At 38.1% G+C, this 25242-nt stretch overlaps 1 protein-coding gene and 1 long non-coding RNA gene across 7 annotated transcripts in view; one reads left to right on the forward strand and one right to left on the reverse strand.

Annotated features, from left to right (window-relative positions):
- OSBPL1A (oxysterol binding protein like 1A) overlaps positions 1 to 25242 on the reverse strand; it is a 245337-nt gene that overhangs the window by 159084 nt on the left and 61011 nt on the right. For all 6 annotated transcript variants that reach the window (XM_047828148.1, XM_047828145.1, XM_047828146.1 and 3 more), the window contains 5 exons: positions 24700 to 24844; positions 6476 to 6537; positions 6329 to 6373; positions 5010 to 5083; positions 4825 to 4888 (listed from right to left, as the gene is read on the reverse strand). In XM_047828148.1, coding sequence (XP_047684104.1) covers positions 4825 to 4888; positions 5010 to 5083; positions 6329 to 6373; positions 6476 to 6537; positions 24700 to 24844 — 390 coding nt within the window. The remainder of the gene's footprint in view (positions 1 to 4824; positions 4889 to 5009; positions 5084 to 6328; positions 6374 to 6475; positions 6538 to 24699; positions 24845 to 25242) is intronic.
- The window catches only part of LOC125149289 (uncharacterized), a 58595-nt gene that overhangs the window by 9214 nt on the left and 24139 nt on the right, over positions 1 to 25242 (forward strand). The window lies entirely within an intron of this gene.

The following is a 25242-nucleotide window of genomic DNA, read 5'->3' on the forward strand; positions in this document are numbered from 1 at the left end:
TGAATGGTTGGGCTTGTAACATACTAATGTATGATATATGACACTAATAGCACAGAGGATAAAGGAAGGAATGGAGCTACAGTGGAGCAAGGAAATGACTTCTAAAAATAACCCATACATCCACTGAAAAAAATAAACACAACTAGAAGTGATAAAAATATGAGTTAGGGTAAGACTCTATAAATATATTTTTTCTCCTCTCTTTTAAAAAACACCAGAGATTAACATAAATCCCCACAAAAACTGATACACTAATGCTCACAGCACCATTATTCTTAAGACCCAAAAAGTGAAAACAACCCAGATGTTCCTTAATTGATGAGTGGATAAATATGGTCTATCCATACAATGGAATATTATTTGGCCACAAAAGGACTGCAGTAATGATACATGCTATAATATGTATGAACCTTGAAAACATTACACTAAGCAAAAGAATCCAGAAACAAAAGACCACATATTCTATGATCCCATTTATATGAAATGACTAGAATAGGCTATAGAGACAGGTATTAATGGCTACCTAGGGAACTCGGAGGAGGTGGTACTGACAGGCACTCAGATATGATTATTAATGGATATGAAGTGGTTTTTTTTGTGGAATTAGGGAAATGTTCTAAACCTGACTGGTTAGGGATGCACAAGTCTATGACCATACAAAACATTACTGAACCATTTTAAGTAGGTGAACCTTATACAATGTGAATTATAGTGCAATAAAAATATTTTAAAACAAAGAAACAGACATAAAATTGTATAAAGCAATAGATGTAACACTATATTGTTGAGTTTTTAAACATACAGTCATGATATATATAACAATAACACAAAGGAAGGGGGAAGTGCAACCATATTAAAGTTCTCAGATTTTATGAAATAAAGTATGAATTGTGATAGATTAAGATGTATATTATAATAGCTAGAGCAACCACTAAGAAATAACTTTAAAATACAGTAAAATATAAACAAAAGGAAATGATACATGAGAAGCATCTCCCTTATGTAGAAGAGAAAAAACAAAGAATGACAAAATGGCAGCAGAAATCCAACCATGTCAACAACATTAAGTATAAATTAAACATTTTTTTTAAAGATTTTATTAAGTAATCCCTACACCTAATGTGGGGCTTGAACTTACAACCCCGAGATCAAGAGTCATACACTCAGGGTGCCTGGGTGGCTCAGTTGGTTAAGCATTGAACTCTTGGTTTTGGCTCAGGTCATGATTTCATGGTTGTGGGATTGAGCCCCAAGTCAGGATCTGTGCTGGCAGTATGGAGCCTGCTTGGGATTCTCTCTCTCTCCCTCTCTTTCTCTGCCTCTCCCTCACTCATGCTCGCTCGTGCTCTCTCCCCCTCTCTCAATAAGTAACTAAAAAAAAAAAAAAGTCATACGCTCAACCAACTGAGCCAGTCAGGTGTCTGTCCTTCATTAAACATTCCTATCACAAGGCAGAGTTTGTCAAATTGGATAAAAATACCCGATACAACTCTATGTTCTCTATAAGTAAGTTTCAAACACATAGATAAGCTGAAAATAAAAAGATGGAAAAAGATCTACCATGCAAATGGTATTCGAAAGCTGGAGTAACCACACTGATTGTCATGGACTGAACTGTGTCCTCCCCAAATTCATATGAAGATCCCACCCTCAATATGATTATATTTGTAGATAGGGCTTTAAAGAGGAAATTAAGATTAAATGAGGTCAGGGGCGCCTGAGTGGCTCAGTTGGTTGAGCGTCCTACTTCGGCTCAGGTCATGATCTCGCAGTTCATGAATTCGAGCCCCATGTGGGGCTCTATGCTGACAGCTCGGAACCTGGAGCCTGCTTCCCTCTCTCTGCCCCTTTCCCGCTCATGCTCTGTCTCTCAAAAATGAATAAACGTTAAAAAAATTCTTTTTAATAGAAAAAAAAAAAGATTAAATGAGGTCACAAGAGTGGGGCCCTAATTCAGTAAGACTGGATTCCTTAATAAGAGGAAGAGAAACCAGGGAGACCTGCACACAAAGAAAAAGCCATGGCAGGATTGTCAGGCAGCTGGCTGCAATCAAGGGGAAAGGCCTCAGGAGAAAACTATCCCTAAACATCAGAGCTAAAACTATAAAACTCTTAAGAAAACATAGGAGTAAAGCTTCATGGCACTGGACTTGGCAATTATTCCTTGAACATGATACCCACAAGCACAAGTGACAAAAAGAAAAAAAAATAAATTTGACTACATCAAAATTAAAAACTTCTATGCATCAAAGGACATTATCAAGAGAGTGTAAAGGCAATCCATAGAATGGGAGAAAATATCTACAATCATATACTGGTAAGGGGTTAATACCTAGAATATGCCAAGAACCCTTACAACTCAACACCAACAAAAAAAACCAAACAGCCCAATTAAAAAATGAGCCAAGGACTTAGATAGACATTTCTCCAAAGACAATAACCAATGCCCACTAAGCACATGAAAAGATGCTCAACATCACTAGTCATCAGAGAAATGCAAATCAAACTGCAATTAGATACCACCTCACACTCATTAGGATGGCCCACATTTAAAAAAAAAAAAAAAAGGAAAATAAGTTGCTGGTGAGGATGTGGAAAAAGTGAAATTGGAGCCCCCCCCCCCCCATTACTGCTGGTGTGACTATACAATGGGGCAGCTGCTTTGGAAAACAGCATGAAAATCCCTCAAAAAATCAAAAATAGAACTACCACATCATTGAACAATTCCACTATTAGGTCTATATCCAAAAGAACTGAAAGCAGTATCTTGAAGAGATATTTGCATATCCGTGTTCATTGCAGCATTATTCACAAAAGCCAAGAGGTGAAAGCAATCCAAATGTAAACTGAGGAATAAACGCATAAAGAAATGTGGCATATACATAAAAGGGAACATTATTCAGCCTTCAAAAAAAATTCCGGGCACATGCTACAGCATGGATGAATCTTGGGGATATCAGACAAAATGACATAAGGCAAATACTCTAAGATTCCACTTAGAGGTATCTAAAGTGGTCACACTCATAGAGACAAAAAGTACAAGAGTGGTTGCCAGGGGCTAGGGGTAGAGGAAATAGGCAGTTGCTTAATGGGTATAGCTGCAGTTTTGCAAGATGAAAAAAATTCTAGAGATCTGTTGCACAACAAAGTGACTACAGTTCAAGCTAATGCACACTTAAAAATGGTTAAAATAGTAAATTTTATGTGTTTTTACTATAATTAAAAATTTTCAAAAAGGAAAAAAATTCTGACACATACTGTAACATGAATGAATCTTGAGGACATTATGCTAAGTGAAATAAGCCAGTCACGAAAAGACAAATATTGTCTGATTCTACTTAACTTAGCTGAGGTACCTGGCAAGGTCAAATTCAGAGACAGAAAGTAGAATGGTGGCTGGCAGGGGCTGGGAATAGAAAGGAAAGGAATAAGTGATTAATGGGTACAGAGTTTTAGTGTGGGAAGATAAAGAGAGTTCTGGAGATAGATGGTGCTGATGGCTGCAATACAATACAGTTGTATTTAATGGCCCTGAACTGCACACTGAAGAAAAATTAAGAAACTGATAGTTGCAAACACTTATATTAGAAAAAAAGATCTCAAATCAACACTCTAAGCTTCTACCTTAAGAAACTATAAAGTAGGGTGCCTAGGTAGCTCAGTTGGTCAAGCATCTGACTCTTGATTTTGGTTCAGGTCATGACCTCACAATTCTTGAGCTCGAGCCCTGCACCAGGCTCCATGCTGACAGTGTGAAGCCTGCTTGGGATTCTCTCTCCCCCTCTCTCTCTGCCCCTTTCCCGCTCATGTGCGTGCATACTTGCTCTCTCCCTCCCTCTCAAATAAACTTAAGAAAAAAAACTACAAAGCAAACAGAGTCTGCTTTATAGCAGTCACACAGTGAATGCTCATTAGCTTGTGTTGATATGGGCCTCATAAAGATAAGCTTTAAGCAGACATTTACAGAAGAAACAAAAGTTCTACAACAAGGAGAGGCATAACACAGCAAGAGCTAATGGATTCCACAGAAGTTAAAGAGCAAGAAATTTTAAAAGGGCAGGGGGAGCACTTATTTGTGAGATAAAAGGCTAAACTAAGGAAAAAGCTTGGTAGTAAGTAGGTGAGTCTATAGGGGGAACAGAAGACAATGGCCAGGATTGCACTGAAAGAAAAAACAAAAAGATTACACACACCAGATTAGAGAGAGGTTCCCTGGCCCTCTGGTCTAATGTGAAGGGAGGAAGGGGTGTGAGTACAATTAAGGGCTGGCTGTGTAATCAGGCTGTACTGCTGGGGAATGTGACAAGTGATTGCCACAACATATTGACAACCCTCAAGGATTTCAAGTAGGAAAGAAGAAAGCATGTCTAGGCTCCAGTCTTAGACTAATACCTAAGAAGAGAAACTCACTTTTTCTCCTGGTTGGTAAAGTATAACAGTGAACACAGAGGACCTAAGAATCCCAATTTTGACACAGGCTTAAATTTTAACACCAGAAAAACTTCCATTATCTCGATTTGCCCATGTATAAGTACATATATACATGTACACACACATGCATATATGTGTGTGAATATACACACATACACACAAAAAACATGACAGGCTCTTTATGTTTTCAGACCACTGCTATCTCATCCCACAATATGTGAAATAAACAAGGGTTCATTATTTTTTTTAAAGAGATTCCACAATTTTACTTGTTCTCAAATAAAAATACACACAAGTCCCCCCTACCCCAATATTTGACAAGGCAGCTTTATAAAAATAACACTTGCAACACTGACTTCATGGTGTCGGCAAAAGATGCATGTGTCATCCTACCGTGCATACTGCTTGAGTTAAGTGTTTGCATCCCTGGCGATAAATATTATGGACTGCATCAGGCCTTCAAAATAAATATTACAATTATTAGAAATATAAATAAATATTAAAGAGATAAGTGAAAACTTTTAATCTTTCAAAATTTAGAGAATAAATTTACTAAGTATCAGGATCATAATACTTACTGTTTCCTATACCACGAAAGGACTCCATGTTCTAATACCACCCAGAATAATCTCCAGCCAAAAAATCTTGAACTCTAAGGGAAAAAATGGCAAGGATTTTCCAAGCTGATAGATCCAGATTCAAATACCTGACTGATAGAAATTAAGTTATGATAATTCTTATTGTAGTCTTTCATGTAGATAGTACTGATGAATATTAAAAAATAATCAAACATGGGGGCACCTGGGTCGGCTCAGTTGGTTAAGTGTCCGACTTCAGCTCAGGTCAGGATCTCACAGCTCATGGGTTAAGGCTCTGCATCGGGCTCTGTGCTGAGAGCTCAGAGCCAGAGCCTGCTTCGGATTCTGTGTCTCCCTCTCTCTCCTCCTCCCACACTTGCACTCTGTCTCCCTCTCTCAAAAATAAACATTATAAAAAAAAATGATCAAACATGAACTAAGGTAACTAGGTGCAGTAATGAAAACATACCACTACAGGGGGACAAGAAGAGAAGAAATGGCATACTGATAAGATCAATAATGAACACAGTTTATAGTTCTGACAGTATTGTCCAAGGATAATTACGGGACAATTTTCAATTGTGGACTTCAAAGTCTAAGAATTAATTCTAATTTTATACAACATAAACATACTTGTGCATAAATACGTAAAGGGAGTGCTTGCAAATGCAAAAGAAAACACATGCTCTACGACAGTTAATTCTAGAAAATAAATGAACTCCAAAATGCAAAAAATTTTTAGAACCAGAAAGATTTTGTATGTGTGTTCTGTGACAACTCAAACATTAAATTCCTATTAAGTCCTCCCTGTTTCAACATTCATAACAAAAACACTGCAATTCTATGATTAAACACTGTTCTGCATAAACTTGGTCACTTAAAAGTGTTCTTAGACCATCAATAAAAAGAGCAGCAATTGCTATAACAAGTGGAACCCTAACGAAAGCCAATACCACACATCCACACCCACACCCACACCCACAAAATGGTTTACATTGCAAGATCCAAGAATGCTTAAATCATTTTTTCTTCTGAAATAATTTTTTGGGCACCTGGGTGGCTCAGTTGGTTAAGGGTCCTACTCTTGATTTTAGCTCAGGTCATGATCTTACGATTTGTGAAATGAAGCCCCTCGTCGGGCTGTGGGCTAACAGCATGAAGCCTGCTTGGGATTCTCTCTCCCCACATCTCTCTCCAGCCCCCACCCCCACGCAAACATGGGCTCCCCACTCTAACATTACAAAAATTTTTTTTATTAAATAAAAATGGGGCACCTGAGAATTCTTTCCAGTTCTAGAAATAAGATCATCTCAGCCTACCTTCCAAAGAGGGCCTTCATATCGTTTCAGTGCTTTGTAGATGACCTATTGAAAATATGTTTTCATTAAAAATGCCATCTATGTATTTCAGGAATTCAAAATCTTTTTCTAAAAATGATCACATGCATGTAGTCTATTACTACGTACCTTATTACCAATAAGAATGTGTTTCATTTCAGCACCCTGGGCAAGGTCAAGGGGTTTCTGATCTGTATAAAATACAAGGAAACAAACCATCAAGAGCTTAATTGTATATAACATGGATACTGCCATTACAGCATGACTATTCTTTCACTATACCAACAACCACACTTGTCTCTTCTCCCCCCACATTACCCACCTGAAGTTGCCATCTCAACTCTTTCTGGCTTCCATTTTGGTAGCTAACTACTAAGCCAGCAAGATTAACCTCAGAACACTCTGTACAGGTTCTGTGATCCTTCAAGCCTTCTTATACTTTAAATCACTGAATTGGTTTCTCGTGGCTACTAAAACAAAGTACCAAAAACTTAATTGCTTCAAATAATACAGATTAATTGTTTTATAGTTTGGGAGATCAGAAATCCAAAATCAGTCTCACTAGGCCAAAATCAAGGTGTAGACAGGACTGCATTCCTTCTGGAGGCTCTAGGGGAGAATCCATTGCCTTGCCCCTTTTCTGGTTTCTAAATTTTGTGTTTGTTTATTTTTGAGAGAGAGAGAGAGAGAGAGAGAGGGAGAGAGGGAGGTGTGGGGGGGGGAGGGACAAGAGAGAGAGAGACAAAGAATCTGAAGCAGGCTCTAGGCTCTGAGCTGTCAGCACAGAGACTGATGCGGGGCTCCAACTCAAACCGTGAGATCATGACCTGAGCTGAAGTCACTTAACCAACTGAGCCACCCAGGCACCCCTTTTCTGGTTTCTAGAAGCCACCTATATCCCTTGATTTGTGGTCCTCCCATCTTAATTAAAATAATTATTTATTTATTTATTTATTTTTGAGAGAGACAGAGCATGAGCAGGGAAGGGGCAAAAAGAGAGGACTACACAGAATCCAAAGGCTGAGCTGTCAGCACAGAGCCCAACACAGGGCTCAAACTGTGGTCCTCCTATCTTTAAAGGGCATCACTCCAACCTCTGATTCCATCTTTACGTTTTCTTTCTCAATGTTCAGATTTTCCTCCCCCCTGCCTGTAGGACAACTGTGATTACACAGCCCCCCATGATAATTCAGGATTATCTATCTCAAGATACTTAACTAATTGCATCTTTAGGGGGCTGTCATTCAGCCTACCACTGCCACTCTTAAGCTGCTTCACCAGAGAACAGGAAGCAGAGAGAGATCATAAGCAAAGAGTGTGATGGTCCACAGTTGAGGACAAAAGAAAAAGTGATAATGGAGAATAAAACCAGCAAGGCATTATAGTAACTTTTGCAACCTTATTCATGCAAGCACCCTATGTTTTGCCAAACAACAAAAACAGAAGTTGTTAAAAGTTACTTATTGAGCTTTGAAGTGAACAGGATGCTGTATGAAATAAGGTCGCTTAAAAAAAAAACCCAAAAACCAGTCACCTTATAACTTGGGAGTAGAAAATGGCCCTTTCAAAGTAACATACCTGACCAGAACTCTGTTTATGCAGTGAGATAATATATTCTATCAAATAACCTTTTTATAAGTACCAAACACCTGGCATGTGTTGGGCAGTTTTTTGTATGAATTTCTCCTAATAAGGGTCTATTATGCACCAATTAATATTTTAGGCACTGGGGATTCAGCAGTGAACATGACAGAAAACATGGGAGGGGGGCAGGGAAGGCACAGAAAAAGGGAAATAGTAAATTAACAACAATTACATGCCAGATAACAAACTATGCTATGCTGATACTTTATAAGTGAATGGTGTGATGGAGAATGACTAGGATACCACTTTAGACTGGAGACTGGGCAACTGATCAGGGTAGGCCTTTGTGAGGAAAAGGTATTTAAATTGAAAGGAATGATCAAGGCTTGGGAAAATATAGGGAAAGGCATTCCAGTAGATGGAACAGCTAATGCAAAGGCCCTGAGGTAGAAACAATTTAGTGGGCAAGAGAGGTAGAAAGTCAGAGAGGCAAAGAAGCATATTACGCCAGGGCTTTGTAGGTCAGACCTTTCTGAGCCAATACAAGGGGTATGGGTTATTATAAATATGATGAAAAGTCACTGAAGGGTTTTAAGAAAAATAGTACACTATCCAACTTATGCTTAAAACTCTATCAAAGTGTTAAATATTTAAAAGTGTAACTGGGGAAATGCAAACTTTGGCTCCTTGATGTTTTTTTAACAACTATGTTGAGATATAATTTACATACCATATAATTCACCCATTTCAAGTGTACAATTCAGTGGTTTTCAGTATATTCAGAGCTGTGCAACCATCATGTGGTTACAGGTTTTTTTTTTTAAAGAAGCCCTTATCTTTTTTTAAATTTTTTTTTTCCGTTTATTTATTTTTGGGACAGAGCGAGACAGAGCATGAACAGGCGAGGGGCAGAGAGAGAGGGAGACACAGAATCGGAAACAGGCTCCAGGCTCTGAGCCATCAGCCCAGAGCCTGACGCGGGGCTCGAACTCACGGACCGGGAGATCGTGACCTGGCTGAAGTCGGACGCTTAACCGACTGCGCCACCCAGGCGCCCCAAGAAGCCCTTATCTTTTATAAATATACTGAAAAAATTTTTTAAGATTTTATTTTTAAGTAATCTTTATACCCAACGTGGAGCTCAGACTTAAAACCCTGAGACCAAGTGTCACATACTCTACTGATTGAGCCAGCTAGGAGCCCATACACTGAAATATTTATACACAAAAATAACATAACTGGACAGTGGCCATTATTGAGAACTCCTGGAGACAAACAGAGGGGAAGGGAGGGATACATCAATTAATTCTATTATTCTATTTTTTAAGGCTTGATAATTTCCATAATAAAGACATTGTTTTTAAAGATCACCATGGCTACAGTGTGGAAAATGCCTTGTGAACGTGGGCAAGAGAAAAGTAGGGATAATATGTACAAAGCAATATCAATAGTCCAGGTGAAAGATAATGGTGGTTTGGACTGCAGAGTTAGTAGCGGAAAATGTGGAGAAAAATTCACAGGTTTCAGCTTCTAGAGGTAGATTATAGGACTAATGCGTAAAACTTGGACTGATTATATATTATTGCCTTAGTGGGGAAAAAACTTTTTAAAGTGTTAACTGAGAAATTAATAACCAGTTTAGGTTTTCTAGCTAGCATATAGGAAGAGGTCTTAAAAAAAGTCTGCCAACCGTTATTTTTATTCTATCTACAGGGCACTTTTGAGAAATTATTCCTTTAGGTGAAGAGGAGGAGAACAATGTGATTTCTTTCATGGAATTCTGCCCTAACACCAAAAATAAATTCTGAACTCCTGCCAACTAACTGAAATCCCAGCACCAAGCCTTCATTTCTAGATTCAGTGCCTAAAGTGCCTGGCAGACAGTAAGAATCAAATAAAATGCTTTCTGAACTGAATGAAATAGCCTCCCTACCTGGAGAAGCATCATAACCAGACACTTCAAAATCTCTTATCAAGCACAACAAAATAAAGTAAAAAACAGAAATGATCCAATATTTACATTTGTACATGATATACATTTGTCCCTTAATGAAAACACTAAGTGTCAACATTCCTCAAAGGAATTTACACAGAATATAATTTCAATAACATACCAATGGTATTTTTACTAGGAACCTAAAAAAATTATTTTGAATGCCATCTGGGAGAATAAACAGATACGAACGTCAAAGAAAATCCTCAAAAGAAAAGGGAAACCTTATCAGATATTAAAACATTACAAAAACAATCATTAAAAATGAGTTACTTGTGGGGCGGCTAGGTTGGTTAATCATCCAACTCTTGATTTTGGCTCAGGTAATGATCTCATGGTTCATGGGTCTGAGCCTCATGTCAGGCTCTGCGCTGGCAGCTCTGAGCCTGCTTGGGATGTTCTGTCTCCCTCTCTGCTCCCTCCTGCTCGCACTCTCACAGAAATAAACATTAAAAAAAAACTACTGGAAAAGGAGATACTTGCAAAAAAAGAGGCAGATTAAGCAATGAAAGAAAACAGCAAACAAATTCTTAAAATGTAGGAGAAAGGTATAAAAAACGGAAAGAGAAGATTGCTTGATGAAGGATGTAAATAAAGGTAAGTGGTCAGCAATTTGAGAGCCTCACATCCTAACACTCTCACATGGCGTTTCCTATTCAAAACCCAGCAAGCACACCAACAAATGGGGCTGGGCCTCTGGCTACTTTCCTGACCTTTCCCCTCTCCCCGACTTGCCCTGCTCTAGGCACCCGGAAAGCTTTCTTCTTCAAATATGCAAAGCACTCTCCTCTCCAATCCCAGAGCTTTTACAGTTGCTTCCTTTGGTTTTCAATACTCTTCTACCAGATTTCCTCAGGGCTCTCCTGACTCACTGCAGCTCTGTGCTCAGGGAGCTCTTCCCTTACACCCTTTCCAAAACAACAGCCCCCTACCCCATGCCATCACTCTCTATCCCCTTCATCCTGTTTATTTTTCTGCACCTCACTGCCTGACATTATATGTGTATTTACACCTTATCTGTCTCCTCCCACTAGGATATAAGCTCCCAAAGTGTGGAAACTATCAGGTGTTGTTCACTGTTGGATCTCCAACATCTACAAATAGTTCTTGGCACAGAGTAGAGGCTCAGCATTTTTGCTTAATGAATGAATGTGATTACAGATAAGCTAGCAGAAAACAGACTCAACTATTTACTAAATCTCTAAGGCTAGAAGTGTTCAAAGAAACCAAAAAAGAGGATCAATAAATTTGAATAAAAATGGAAAACATCTTAAAAAAAAAAATGGGAAAATTTAGTCTTAGAAAATATAGAGATAGATAATCATCCATATTGCGGAGTTTTGGGTGGTAAGCTGTCTGAGCACTGCCCCTTCCACACCCCAAGGGGAAGGCCCTAGCAGCCATGTTTGTACCATAATGCCCCGCCCCCAGAGTTCCAGCTGACTGTATCAGAGGCAGATGTCTAACACAGCGGGTGCCATCAAATTATCTCACTGGAATTTAAAGCTGAGTTTAGGAGATCCTTGTCTACCGAATAGAGTTCAGCACTGCCATCTTCTAGCATGCATGCTGGAAAATGGATCTGCTAAGAGGCAGAAATGAGACCAAGCAATGAGAAGGATACACACACAATGAGTGGCAATCTTCTTGGTTCCTGACAGCTTCCTGGTTCCTGATTCCATCCCTTCTGATGCCTGCTTTTCAATACCATGAGACACTTCTGTATTTACACTGATATTAATAACGTATGAACTTTCTTTTATTTACACTCGAGTTGGTATTAAACTTTATTTTTATTTTTTTAAATCTTTGAGAGTGAGCATGTGTGAGTGGGGGAAGGACAGAAAGAGAGACAGAAAGAATCCCAAGAAGGCTCTGAATTGTCAGCGCAGAGTCCAGATGTAGGGCTCAATCCCATGAGACATGAGATTAGGACCTGAGCCAAAATCAAGAGCTGGATGCTAAACCAACTGAGCCACCCAGGTGCCACTATTTTAAACTAAAAAAAAAAAAAAAAAAAAAAAAAAAAAAAAAAAAGCCTAGTCTGCCAGAGAATAACAGCTAAAAGGTAAATCTTTGTGTCATAGGTGATTACACTTTGTTGGTGCCTTCATCTTCCTCATTTCGAACATAAACAATCATTAGTTTTGCAGTTAAAAAAAAACTGTTCTAATGTAGGTACTGAAAATAAATTAGAAAGTTATATAATATGCCAAAGAAACAGAGGTTGTATTTTAGTCATTTATGTTTTTCCTATTTTTAAAACTTTCTATAATGCAGACAATATCACCCTTATGACTTAAATACTTTTTCAGAAGGCTCCATCTTGACTTTTATCAAGGACACTTTAACACTTGGTTACTAATAAAACAACAGGATAAAAGTATATTTAAACACCAACAATTAAATTTTTCATGTTTACAGGGATATTTCCTCAGTTTAGACTGATATTTGCATGGGACTGTTAATTCTAGTTACATTGGAATGCTTTTTGAATCTAAATTTTGAAGGAAGAATCATTATAAACCACCACATAGAAAAACTATTCAAGTCTTTGGGAAGTTGGTAGAGACAGTAGGAATGGTACCGTTAATATCAATTTTTGTTTTTTTCTTATTCTTTTAGCACTTTTTAGAATTATTCTACTTAATTCCCAGCTAGGAAAATAACTTTGGTTTGTAACTAGTAATTAGCAGATAAAATTTAAAATCTGTACTGTAGTTGTTCCCATTGCTCTGTAGTTCATAGAGCCTATTAGGGAAGTCCTTTCCATATATCTGTACCTACCGTCCATTACTTTTAAAAGCTGATCTTTCAGGGCGCCTGGGTGGCGCAGTCGGTTAAGCGTCCGACTTCAGCCAGGTCACGATCTCGCGGTTCATGAGTTCGAGCCCCACGTCAGGCTCTGGGCTGATGGCTCAGAGCCTGGAGCCTGTTTCCGATTCTGTGTCTCCCTCTCTCTCTGCCCCTCCCCCGTTCATGCTCTGTCTCTCTCTGTCCCAAAAATAAATAAACATTGAAAAAAAAAAATTTTAAAGCTGATCTTTCAGAAAAAGCCTGAAAAGACCACAAATACATGGAGGTTAAACAACATGCTACTAAACAATGAATGGGTAAAACAGGAAATCAAAGCAATTTAAAAATACTTGGAAAAAAATGAAAATGAAAACACAATGGTCCAAAACCTTGGGGATGAAGCAAAAGTGGTCCTAAGAGGGAAGTATATAACAATACAGGCCTACCTCAAATAGACAACCTAACCTTACACCTAAAGGAGAAAAAGAACAAATTAAGCCAAAGTCAGCAGAAGGAAGGAAATAATACAGATTAGAGCTGAAATAAATGAGAGATTTAAAAAAAAAGTTTAATGTTTTATTTTTTGAGAGACAGAGTGTGTGAGCAGAGGAGGGACAGAGAGAGGGAGACACAGAATCCAAAGCAGGCTCTGGGCTCTGAGCTGTCATCACAAAGCCTGAAGTGGGGCTTGAACCCACAAATGCAAGATCATGACCTGAACCAAAGTCGGACGCTCAACCGACTGAGCCACACAGGCACCCCTAGGAATTAAAAAAAAAAAAAAAAAAAAAAAAAAAGAAAAGAAAAAAAAAAAAAGAAATTAAAAAAAAAATGAATGAAATCAGAGCCAGTTCTCTGAAAAGAAATTAATAAAATAAACATCTAGCCAGACTTACCAAAAAGAGAAAGGACCCAAATAAATAAACACAAATGAAAGAGGAGAAATACACAGAAATACAAACAGTTACAACAGAATATTCTGAACAACTATGGGCCAACAAATGGAACAACCTAGAAGAAATGGATAAATGCCTAAAAATATATAAATTACCAAAACTGAAACAGTAAGATACAGAAAACTTGAACAGACTGATTACCAGCAAAGAAATTCAATCAGTAATCAAAAACCTCCCAAGAAACAAAAGTCCAGGACCAAACCCTTAAAGAGGAGTTACTATTTATTCTTCTCAAACTATTCCAAAAAGTAGAAAAGAAAGGAAAATTTCCAAATTCATTCTACAAGGCCAGCATTACCCTGATACCACAACCAGATAAAGACACCACTAAAAGAGAACTATGAGCTAATATCCCTGATGGACATAGATGCAAAAATGCTCAGTAAAATACTTGCAAAGCAAATCCAATAATACTTTTTAAAAAAATCATTCATGGGGCACCTGGGTGGCTCAGTTGGTTAAGTGTCTGACTCCAACTCAGGTCATGAACTCACAGTTTGTGAGTTCAAGCCCCGCACTAGGCTCTATTCTGACAACTCAGAGCCTGGAGCCTGCTTCCAATTCTGTGTCTCCCTCTCTCTCTGCCCCTCTCCTGATTGCACTCTGTCTCTGTCTCTCTCTCAAAAATAAACATTAAGGGGCGCCTGGGTGGCGCAGTCGGTTAAGTGTCCGACTTCAACCAGGTCACGATCTCGCGGTCCGTGAGTTCGAGCCCCGCGTCAGGCTCTGGGCTGATGGCTCGGAGCCTGGATCCTGTTTCCGATTCTGTGTCTCCCTCTCTCTCTGCCCCTCCCCCATTCATGCTCTGTCTCCCTCTGTCCCAAAAATAAATAAACGTTGAAAAAAAAATTAAAAAAAAAAATAAATAAGCATTAAAAAAATAATTTTAAAAAATGATTCACCATCAAGTGAGATTTACTCCCAGGATGCAAGGGTGGTTCAATATTCACAAATCAATCAACATGATAAATCACATTAATAATACATGTAAAGAACCATATGATCCTCTCAATGACGCAAAAAGAGCATTTGACAAAGTACAGCATCCATTCATGATAAAAACCTTCAACAAAGTAGGTTTAGAGGAAACATACCTCAACATAAGAAAGGCTGTATATGAAAACCCACAGCTCACATCATCCTAAATGGGGAAAAACTGAGAGGTTCCCCGCTAAGGTCAGGAACAAGACAAGGATATCTATCCACTCTCATCACTTTTATTCACATAGTCCAGAAAGTCCCAGTCACAGTATTTAGACAACAAAAGGAAATAAGAGGCATCCAAATCAGGAAGGAAGAAGTAAAACTTTCACTATTTGCAGATGACATGATACTATATATAGAAAACCCTAAAGACTCTACCAAAAAACTATCAGAACTGATACACAAATTCAGTAAAGTCACAGGATACAAAATAAATGTACAGAAATTTGATACACTTCTGTACACCAATAATGAAGCAGCAGAAAGAGAAATTAAGCAATCAATCCCATTTACAATTTCACCAAAAGCAGTAAATACCTAGCAATAAACCTAACTAAAGAGGTGAAAGACCTGTACTCTAAAAACTACAAAATGCTGATGAAAGAAACTGAAGAAGACACCAAGAAACCAGAAAATATTCCATGCTCATGGATTGGAAGAACAAGTATCATTAAAATGTCTATACTACCCAAAGCAATCTATATATTTAACACAATCCTTATCAAAATACCAACAGCATTTTTCACAAAGCTAGACCAAGTAATCCTAAAATCTGATGGAACCACAAAAGACCTCATATGGCCAAAGTGACCTTGAAAATGAAAAGGCTGGAAGCATCACAATTCTGGACTTCAAGTTACAAAGCTGTAGTGATCAAAACTGTAGAGTATTGCACAAAACAACAGACACACAGATCAAGAGAACAGAACAGAAAACCCAGAAACGAAGCCACAATTATATGGTTAATTAATCTTTGACAAAGGAGGAAAGGATATACAATGGGAAAAAGAATGTCTCTTCAACAAATGGTGTTGGGAAAACTGGAGAGCAACCTACAAAATAATGAAACTAGACCACTTTCATACACCATACACAAAAATAAACTCAAAATGGATTAAAGACCTAAAGACCTGAAACCATAAAAACTCTAGAACACAGGCAGTAACTTATTTGACATTGGCCATAGCAATTCCTTTTTAGATAGGTCTCCTGAGACAAGGGAGACAGAAGCAAAAATAAGCTATTAGGACTATCATCAAAGTAAGAGGCTTCTGAACAGCAAAGGAAATAATCAACAAAACTAAAAGGCAGGGCACTTGGGTGATGCAGTTGGTTAAGCATCCAACTCTTGATTTTGGCTCCGGTCATGATCTCACGGTTCATGAGTTTGAGCTTCACAATGGGCTCTGCGCTGGCAGCATGGGGCCTGCTTCGGATTCTTTCTCTGCCCCTCCCCTGTTTGCATGCTTGCTCTCCCTCCCTCTCCCTGTCCCTCTCAAATAAACATTAAAAAAAAAAAAAACCAAAAGACAATCTACAGAATGGGAAAAGATATCTGCAAACGACATACCTGATAAAGAGTTAGTAAATATATAAGCAGCCAAAAAACAAGTAATCCAATTTAAAAATGGTCAGAAGATGTGAACAGACATATCTCCAAAAAAGACATCCAGATGGCCAACAGACACATGAAAAGATGCTCGACATCACTCATCATCAGGGAAATGAAAATCAAAACTAACATGAGGTATCACCTTACACTTGTCAGAATGGCTAACATCAACAACACAAGAAACAGGCATTGGCGAGGATGTGGAGAAAGGGGGAACCCTCTTTCACTGCTAGTGGGAATGCAAACTGATACAGCCACACTGGAAAAAACTGTATGGAGTTGCTCAAGAAGTTAAAAATAGAACTACCCTATGATCTAGCAATTGCACAAGTATTTACTCAAAGAATAATAAAATACTAATTCAAAAGGATACATGCACCCCAATGTTTATAGCAGCATTATCTACACTAGCCAAATTATGGAAACAGCCCAAGTATCCCTTGATTGATGAATGAATTAAGCAGACATGGTATGTGTGTGTATACACATACACACTCAATGGGATATTACTCAGCCATAAAAAAGAATGAAACCTTTCCATTTGCGACAACATAGATGGAGCTAGAGAATATTATGCTCAGCAAAATAAATCAGAGAAAGATAAATACCATATGATTTCACTCATAATGTGGAACTTAAGAAACAAAACAAACACGCAAAGGGGAAGAGAGAGAGAGAGAGAGAGAGAGAGAGGGGCAAACCAGAAAACAGACTCTTAACTATAAAGAACAAACCGATGGTTACCAGAGGGGGGGTAGGTGAGTGGGTAGGGATTAAAGAGGGCATTTGTGATGAGCACTGGGTGTTATAGGTGTTGAATCACTAAATTGTATACCCGAAACTAATATTACACTATGTTAACTAGAATTTAAATAAAAGTTAACAAAAATTAGGCTTCAATGTTAAATCGCTAATGGCTACTAACTTTAAAAGGGAATTATAGGGGCACCTGGGTGGCTCAGTCAGTTGAGCGTCCGACTTCGGCTCAGGTCATGATCTCACACTCCATGAGTTCGAGCCCCATGTCAGGCTCTGTGCTGACAGCTCAGAGCCTGGAGCCTGCTTCAGATTCTGTGTCTCCCTCTCTTTCTCTGCCTCTCCCCTGCTCATGCTCTCTCTCTCAAAAATAAATAAAAACATTAAAAAAAATTTTTTTTAAATAAAAGGGAATTATAATTCTTTTTCCAGCTTTATTGTTTTTCATCATTATTCCGTGGGTATTATCGTTCTCATGCATAGCTTTCTACTTTCATTATATAGCAATGTATTCATAAAGTACTTTTAAATGTTAAATATGGTATTAATGTTAAAATAAGGGTATTCTGCAACTTCCTTTAACACTGTTTTCCTTTATTCACTTGACACATGTAGCTCCTATTTTTTCTATTTTAGGATTGCTGCAAGTATTAAGTCAAATCAGTTTATTTAAGTGCATAGGGCTTATCTCCACTTTTTCACTATTTTAAGGAGAATGAAATAAACCTCATAGTACATATCCCCTTGTAGTTATGTGAATGTTTTTTCATGGGAATGCATTTTAATTTAGGTTTATACCTCTACGTGAAGCCTTTAGTCAGGTACTTTTCCACCATTCACAGATCTTTGGAGTGTCTGAACCTTTTTAAACTTGAATTATCTTCCCATTGAGTTATAAGGGTTCTGTATATACTCCAGAAACAAGTCTGTTGTTATATATGTTTTCCCAATATTTTCTCCCATACAATAGCTTGCATTTTCATTTTCCTAACAATGCCTTTTGAGGAGCAAAATTTTATGACTTTGATAATGTCCAACTTATCTGTATTCTATATTCATACTTGTTACATACTTAAGAAATCTTTGCAAAACCCAAGTTAACTCAAAACCATAAAAATCTAGAAGGAAATAAATCTTAACTCATATTATTTTCTGTGATTTTGGAGATTGTTATCCAACTCTTCTAATATCATGTTAAAAATTTATCCTTTCCCCACTGATGGCCTTGACACTTTAGTCAAGGCAAATCAGTTCTCTGTATTTGTAGGTTGCTGTCTGGACTCCCTCCTGTTCCATAGATCAATTGATTGATCGATCGATCTGTTTTCACACGGTCCTGAAATTAGGTTATATGATGGTTCATTTTATGGGTCAACTTAAACAGGCTAAAAAAAATGCCCAGATAGCTGGTAAAATATTTCTAAGTGTGCCTGCGAGGGGGTTTCTGGATGAGATTAGCTTTTGAACCAGTGGACGAGTAAAGAAGATCTGCCTCACCAATGTGTGTGAGCATCATCCAATCTACTGAGGGCCTAAATAGAACAAAAAGGCAAAGGAAGGATGAATTCTGTCATTTCTTGAGCTGAGACTCCTTCTCTTTCTGCCTTCTGACATTGGAGGTCCTGATTCTCTGGCTTTTGGATTCAAAGACTTGCTCCAGTAGCCTCTCTGGTCTCAGACTTCAGACTGAATATCACCACCAGCTTTCTTGGTTTGCCAGTTTGCAGACAGCATATCGTGGCAGATCTCTGCCTCCAAAATCATATATAAGTTTATATGTAACTAACTGTTTTTCTCTTGGAAAACCCTGACAACAAAGTAGCCGAGGACCTCTAATTCTGTTCTTTTTCAAGTTGTTTTGGGTACACTAGGTCCTTCCAATTTCCAAATAAAATTTATAATCAATTTGTCAATTTCTACGAAAAAGCTTGAGTTTTGGACTCGTATTGCACTAAACTGCTAGATCCATTTGGTGAAGACACATCTTATCAACGTCGAGACTTTTTTTTTTTACGTTTTTATTTAAATTCCGGTTAGTTAACATACAGTGTTACTAGTTTCAGGTGTTACACTAACTTAACACTTCCAGACAACACCCGGTGCTCATCACAAGCTCCCTTGCCTGAGGAGACACCTTCAGAAAAATGTTGTGAAGGTCAATGTCAAGCAAAGTACTGCCTATGTATTCTAGGAATTTTGTGGTTTCAGAGCTCACATTTAGGTCTTTAACCCATTTTATTTTTGTGTATGGTATTAGAAAGTGGTCCAGTTTCATTCTTTTCCATGTAGCTGTCCAGTTTTCCCAACACCATTTATTGAAAAGACAACCTTTTCCCCATTTTGTGCCTCCCCTGTCATAGATAACCATGTGAGTGTGGGTTTATTTCTGGGCTCTCTATTCTGTTCCTCTAATCCATGTGTCTGTTTTTGTGCCAGTATCATGCTGCCTTGATTATGACAGTTTTGTAGTATATCTTGAAATCTGGAATTGTGTTACCTCCAGAGCTTTTCTTCTCCAGATTGCTTTGGCTTTTTAGGATTTTTTGTGGCTCCATAGGATTATTCTAGTTCTGTGGGAAAGGTTGGTATTTTGACAGGGATTACATTAAATCTGTAGATTGCTTCAGGTAATTAATATATTTAAATATTTCAAGCCCTAGTCCAGGAGCATGGAATATCTTTCCATTTGTTTGTATCATCTTCAATTTTTTTTTAATCAGTGTTTTACTTTAAGTATAGGTCTTTCACCTCCTTGGTTAAGTTTATTCCTAGACATTTTATTCTTTTTGGTGCAATCGTAAAGGGGATTATTTTAATTTCTCTGCTACTTCATTATACAAATGTGATAGATTTATGTGTATTCATTTGGTATCCTGCACCTTTACTGAATCATTTGTCAGTTTAGGTAGTTTTCTGATGGAGTGTTTAGAGTTTATATATATTCTGTCATGTCATCTGCAAATAGTGAAAGTTTTACTTCTTCCTTACCAATCTGGATGTCTTTTCTTCTTGTCTTGTGGCTAGAACTTCCAGTACTATGTTGAATAAAAGTGGTCAGAATGGACATCCTTGTCTTGTTCCTGACCTTAGAAGAAAAGTGCTCAGTTTTTCACCATTGAGATGTTAGTTACGGGTTTTCCATATAAGGCCTTTATTATGTGGAGGTATATTCCCTTGAGATTTCTTAAAAATTTTTATGTGAATGATCAGATTACCTATAAATAAAGAGTTCTGTTTCTTCTTTTTCAGTCTGAATACTTTTTTTCTTTTTATTTATTTTTTTGCTTTATTGCATTAGCTAAGACTTCCAATACAGTGTTATTAGGAACAGAGAGGGGAAGGTAAATCTAGTCCCTGTAACTGTATTATGGCCAAAACCAGAAACCTCTCCTGATGCTTTAAAGTTTATATTGCACTTTTAGGTTTAAACCAGCTGGAATTTAGTATCCAATATGCAACAGGTGTCTAAAATGACCTATTACTATGTGGCTCGCTATTTGCCCCAGGATTGTTTACTCAGTTCTTTCCTCATCCATTTATCACGCCACCTTTGTCATCTGTCAAGTTCTCAAATGTACATGTTTTAACTTCCAAACTATCTGGTCTGTTCACCTTCATCTACCCTGAACCAATACCTCACTCAGTGATCCTATCCATTCTATTATTTTAAATAATTTTACATCCTGAAAATTCCCAAATTTATCTCCACCCAGACCTCTCTTCTAAACACAAACTTCTATACCCGACTGTCTCACTTGAATTGTAGAATAGGATTTCAAATTTTTTATACCTTAAAAACCAAACTCCTAATTCTTAACCATTGCTAGCCTACCCTTTCCTGCAGTCTCACCCTTCGTAGTAACTGGAAATTCAATTTTTTCAGGTCCTCGACTCAAACACTGTAGAGTCACCCTCAATTCTGGTCTTTCTCTCACACCTCATGTATCTAAGTCATCAGAAAATCCTGACCACTCTGCCTTCAAATTATGTTTAAAAAAATCTAACCATTAACAACCATTTTTACTGCTATTATCCTGATCCAAGCCAATTTCCTCTCACCTGAATAGCCTAACTGATTCCCTCCTAGGATCTATTTTCACAACAATCAGCGATCACTTTTCAGGACCTACATCTGACCATATCACTGCTGCATCCTAAACCCTCCTATACCTTCCCATCTTACACAGAGTAAAAGCCACAATTCTTACAATAACCCACAAAGCCTTTCTTCATCCATGTCCCTCGGCCTCTTTAACCTCCTCCAACTGCCCTCCCCCTCTCACTCTACTCTGGACATACTGGTTGGCTTTTCATGACACACATCATACACACTCTCTGCCTCCTCTGCTTGGGACCATCCTCACTGCCCAGATACTGACACTGCTTGTTCCTTCACTTAAGAGTCGTAATTACCATTCTAACAGAGATTCTCCTGCCATCTTTCACAAAGCAGCAATGATCTATACACCCAACACACTCTCAATTCTCCTCCCTTGCCTCCCCCCCCGCCCCCCAGCACCAATCTCATCTGACATATTTTTTTTTTTTTATTGGCCCTCTCCTATTAGAACGTAAGCTCCATGAAAGCAGGGATTTTTTTTTCTTCACCGCTCTAGATCCCTAGCCCCTGGAATAGTAACTAGCATATAAACACTTTGTTGAATAAATGTTTTACATCCCATAGGTTCATTAGTCTTTTTATCCAGCAGGACAACTCCCCCTGCTTCTCTTCCATTTTAAAATTCACTACACTGGACTTTTCTATATAAATGAGAGTTAGCTAGTCAAGACCTACGAAAACCCTTTGAAGGTTCTGGCTGGGATTGCTCTGAATTGACTTGGAGAGAACTGTTAGCTTTTTAATGTTGAGTTCCCCTTCCCCCAAACATGGCCGGTCTCTCCATTTTTAGGTCTTCTTTTAGGTCTTCGGTTGTGTTGGTAATTGCTGCCATAAAAAACCAAGCATCCTTTATCAAATATGTTCCCTTTTTTGCTGTTACCAAAGCATTGCTTTTTTGAAAAAATTACATTTTCTGTCACAATTAAATCTTCAAGCTCCTTTTCTATTGCCTTAATCCTCCTTAACTTTACAAACATGCTTAAATCTCTCTGCCTAAAACATCTTCCTCTTGGCCACAGAACCATTCCTTCTGTTCTTAAATACTGCAGAGAAGCAGTGCTGCCTCAGCTTCCTCATCTCCTACTCCATCCTTAACCACGCATCCAGCTGTTGCTCAACCACCAGCGGAAACCACCCTTTCAGAAAGGACCCCTGGGCACTGAGTCACTGAATTCCACAGCCTTGCCTCAGTGTTTATATCTTCTTCAGTCTAAGTTGCACATGACAATGAATACACCTCACCCCTTCACTCCACATTTTATGTCTTCTGTTGGCTCCATGGAACTTGTATTTCCCTCACAGCTCCTGAGTGCTCCCCCTTCACTATTCCCCGGTTTCTCTTATTCCAGGAAGAACTTATATCTATCCTAGAGATACAGGGAAAGCCTCTCTGGCGAAAACAGTTTGACCTAACTCTTAGAGTGAGACTAGGGCTTACCACATGGACAAGTAGGAAAAGGACATTTCCAGCAGAGAAAAAAGCATACGCAGGTTGGGGACAGCATGGTTAACCAGAGACTCAACACTTTGTTATGTCTAGAGCTTTTATATCCAATACAATAGACACTAATCACATGTGGTTATTCAGTACTTGAAATGTGGCTCGTTCAAACTGAGATATTAAGTGTAAAACACATGCCAGATTTCAAAGACTTAATATCAAAAAGGGGATGTAAAATCTCAGTATTTTCATTGATTACATGTTAACATATTTTGAATAAATTGCTTTAAATAAAATACATTATTAAAATTAATTTCATCAGTTTCTTTTTACTTTTTAAATGTGGCTACTAGAAAACTTAAAATTATATACATGGCTCTCATTATCCATCTATTGGATAGTGCCAGTCTACAGCATATGGGCCAAAAGAAGGGAAGAGAGCAGAAAATTCTATCATTAATTTTCTTTTTCCTTTCTATTCCCACTGATGTCAATAAAAATTCAGGCCCCAATTAAAGCACCTCCTCTCTCCACTGCTCACCTATTTATCATGATCCCCTGAACTTCCAAATTAAGGGGTAAAATAGTCTGCCGTATTAAGGTTTTCCACTATGCAAGCCTAATCTGCATTTATAGGATTATCTGGTACTGCCCCCCTTCATGTGTATGGATATGCCAAACTGAGGATGTCACCTAAAACTTTACTTGAATTTTATCTTAATGCCTTTGCTCATAATCTCTCTGCTTAGAATGTCCTTTCCAAAATTTAATGATATTCTTTATATTTAAAAAGAAAAAAAATACAGTGGGACCTTTTGTTAGAGATACAAGTATTTAGAGGAATTAAAAATCCTAGTAGGACTTCAGAGTCTATATTAAATATCTATTCCTTCACGAAGCCATCTCTAACTACTCAAATCTTCAACAAACACGCAACATGTAGAAGGTGTGCGCTACACATTACTCTAGGTCCTAGGAAAACTAGACAGGAGAGTATCAGCCCCGCCTTTAGGAATTCAGTCTCATGAGATACAGCTATATAAATCAACAACTACCATGGAGTGTGATTTAGGAAACAATGGAGGTGAGCACAGGGTCCTGGTGGACTACTAACAAGTCAAGTCCTAATCCAGGTTGATGGTAGGCAGAGGGAAGCATCCTAAATAGTGATAATGGCCCTAATGCGATGTTCCCCCTTTGAATACCCACACCTTTTGTAGCTTCTCTTGGGGTTATCTGATCCCATCTCTGATACTGTTATGCATAGAGTCAACACTCATTACCTGTACATTTGACATTTGCAGATTTGCCTGTTGCTAAAATTTATCTGTAACCTCAAAATCAATACTTATCGCAATTTCTCAGTCATTCACAGGCACATCAAAAGTGGTGAAAAATTTGAGTCTTCTCAGGCGCATATTCCCAGCTGAGTTAGAAAAAGGTGATGCTCTGCCTGTTTCAGCTCTCATAGGTAAACAAATGTCCACATCATAGTCCATCCAGGGCCACATTTTCACATTTTGTTTGGTTTTTGTTGGTGACTTCACTATTGAAACTGGCTGCCAAACATAGTACTGAATTATTATATAGTGTTGTTCCTAAGTGCAAGAGGGCTGTGATATGCTTTATGGAGAATATATGTGTAGCAGACAAGCTCTATTGAGGCATGAATGACAGTGCTGTTGGCAGTAAGCTTTGTTAATGGATTAACAATATATATTAAAGGTGTTTTTAAATAGAAATACACACATAAACAAGGGTATGTATTAATCAGTATAAAAATGTTGTGACCAGAACCTCTCAAGAACCCAACTCTTTTTCCCCCAGGAGTTAAATAACACGAATCAACTGTACTCTCTTTCCTCGAGGGAGTAACTCTATCTTAATCACAACTTCCTCCTAAGGAATAGGTATTATTATACAGTTAACTCTTAACTAGGAAGGAAATTAGTAAGTTTTTTTTCTTTTGTGTGAATGCCTGGACTTCAAAATTAAGTAGGGGCCATATAGTTTAACAAAGGCTGGATCCTAACACAAAACAATTTTATATGGCATTAACTTATTTTTATAGTTCCAAAATGACCAACAATGGCTTTTACCAACATGCTTACCATTTTTGTTCTTCAAATTTGGGTCTGCTCCACTTTTTAGAAGCTTTAAGGCACATTGCTTATGAGCCCGGTAAGCTGCACAGTGCAAGGGTGTATTTCCTAACTGATCCGAACAATTAACATCAGGAGGATTGGGCCTGTTGAGCTAACAAATGAAAAATGCAATGCAGAATTATATATCAAAGATGGATTTTCTCCCTTAAAACACAGGAAGGTGTAACTGATGTTCAGGTGGACCCTCCAACTATAGAACCAGGTGAACACCAGAGCTCTAGGATGCTAGACAGTCAGTGGCTTCTTGTTCCCTAAAACCAGCAAATCTATATCACTTGCCATGCTCGTCCTCAAGGTGCCATGAAATCTTGGGTCCCACATTCCCTTGACAACAGACACCACACACTACACCAGTGCCACCCCACCCACTCCTGGACATTAAGATTTCACTAAGATTGGCTCACTTATACCCATTTTGTGATTCATACTTGTGACAGCAAAAATATACACCAGTCTACCACAGTCATTCAGAAGAGTTAAAACCATAAA

The sequence above is a fragment of the Prionailurus viverrinus genome, chromosome D3 (genome assembly GCF_022837055.1).
Source record: "Prionailurus viverrinus isolate Anna chromosome D3, UM_Priviv_1.0, whole genome shotgun sequence".
Lineage (NCBI taxonomy): Eukaryota > Metazoa > Chordata > Mammalia > Carnivora > Felidae > Prionailurus > Prionailurus viverrinus.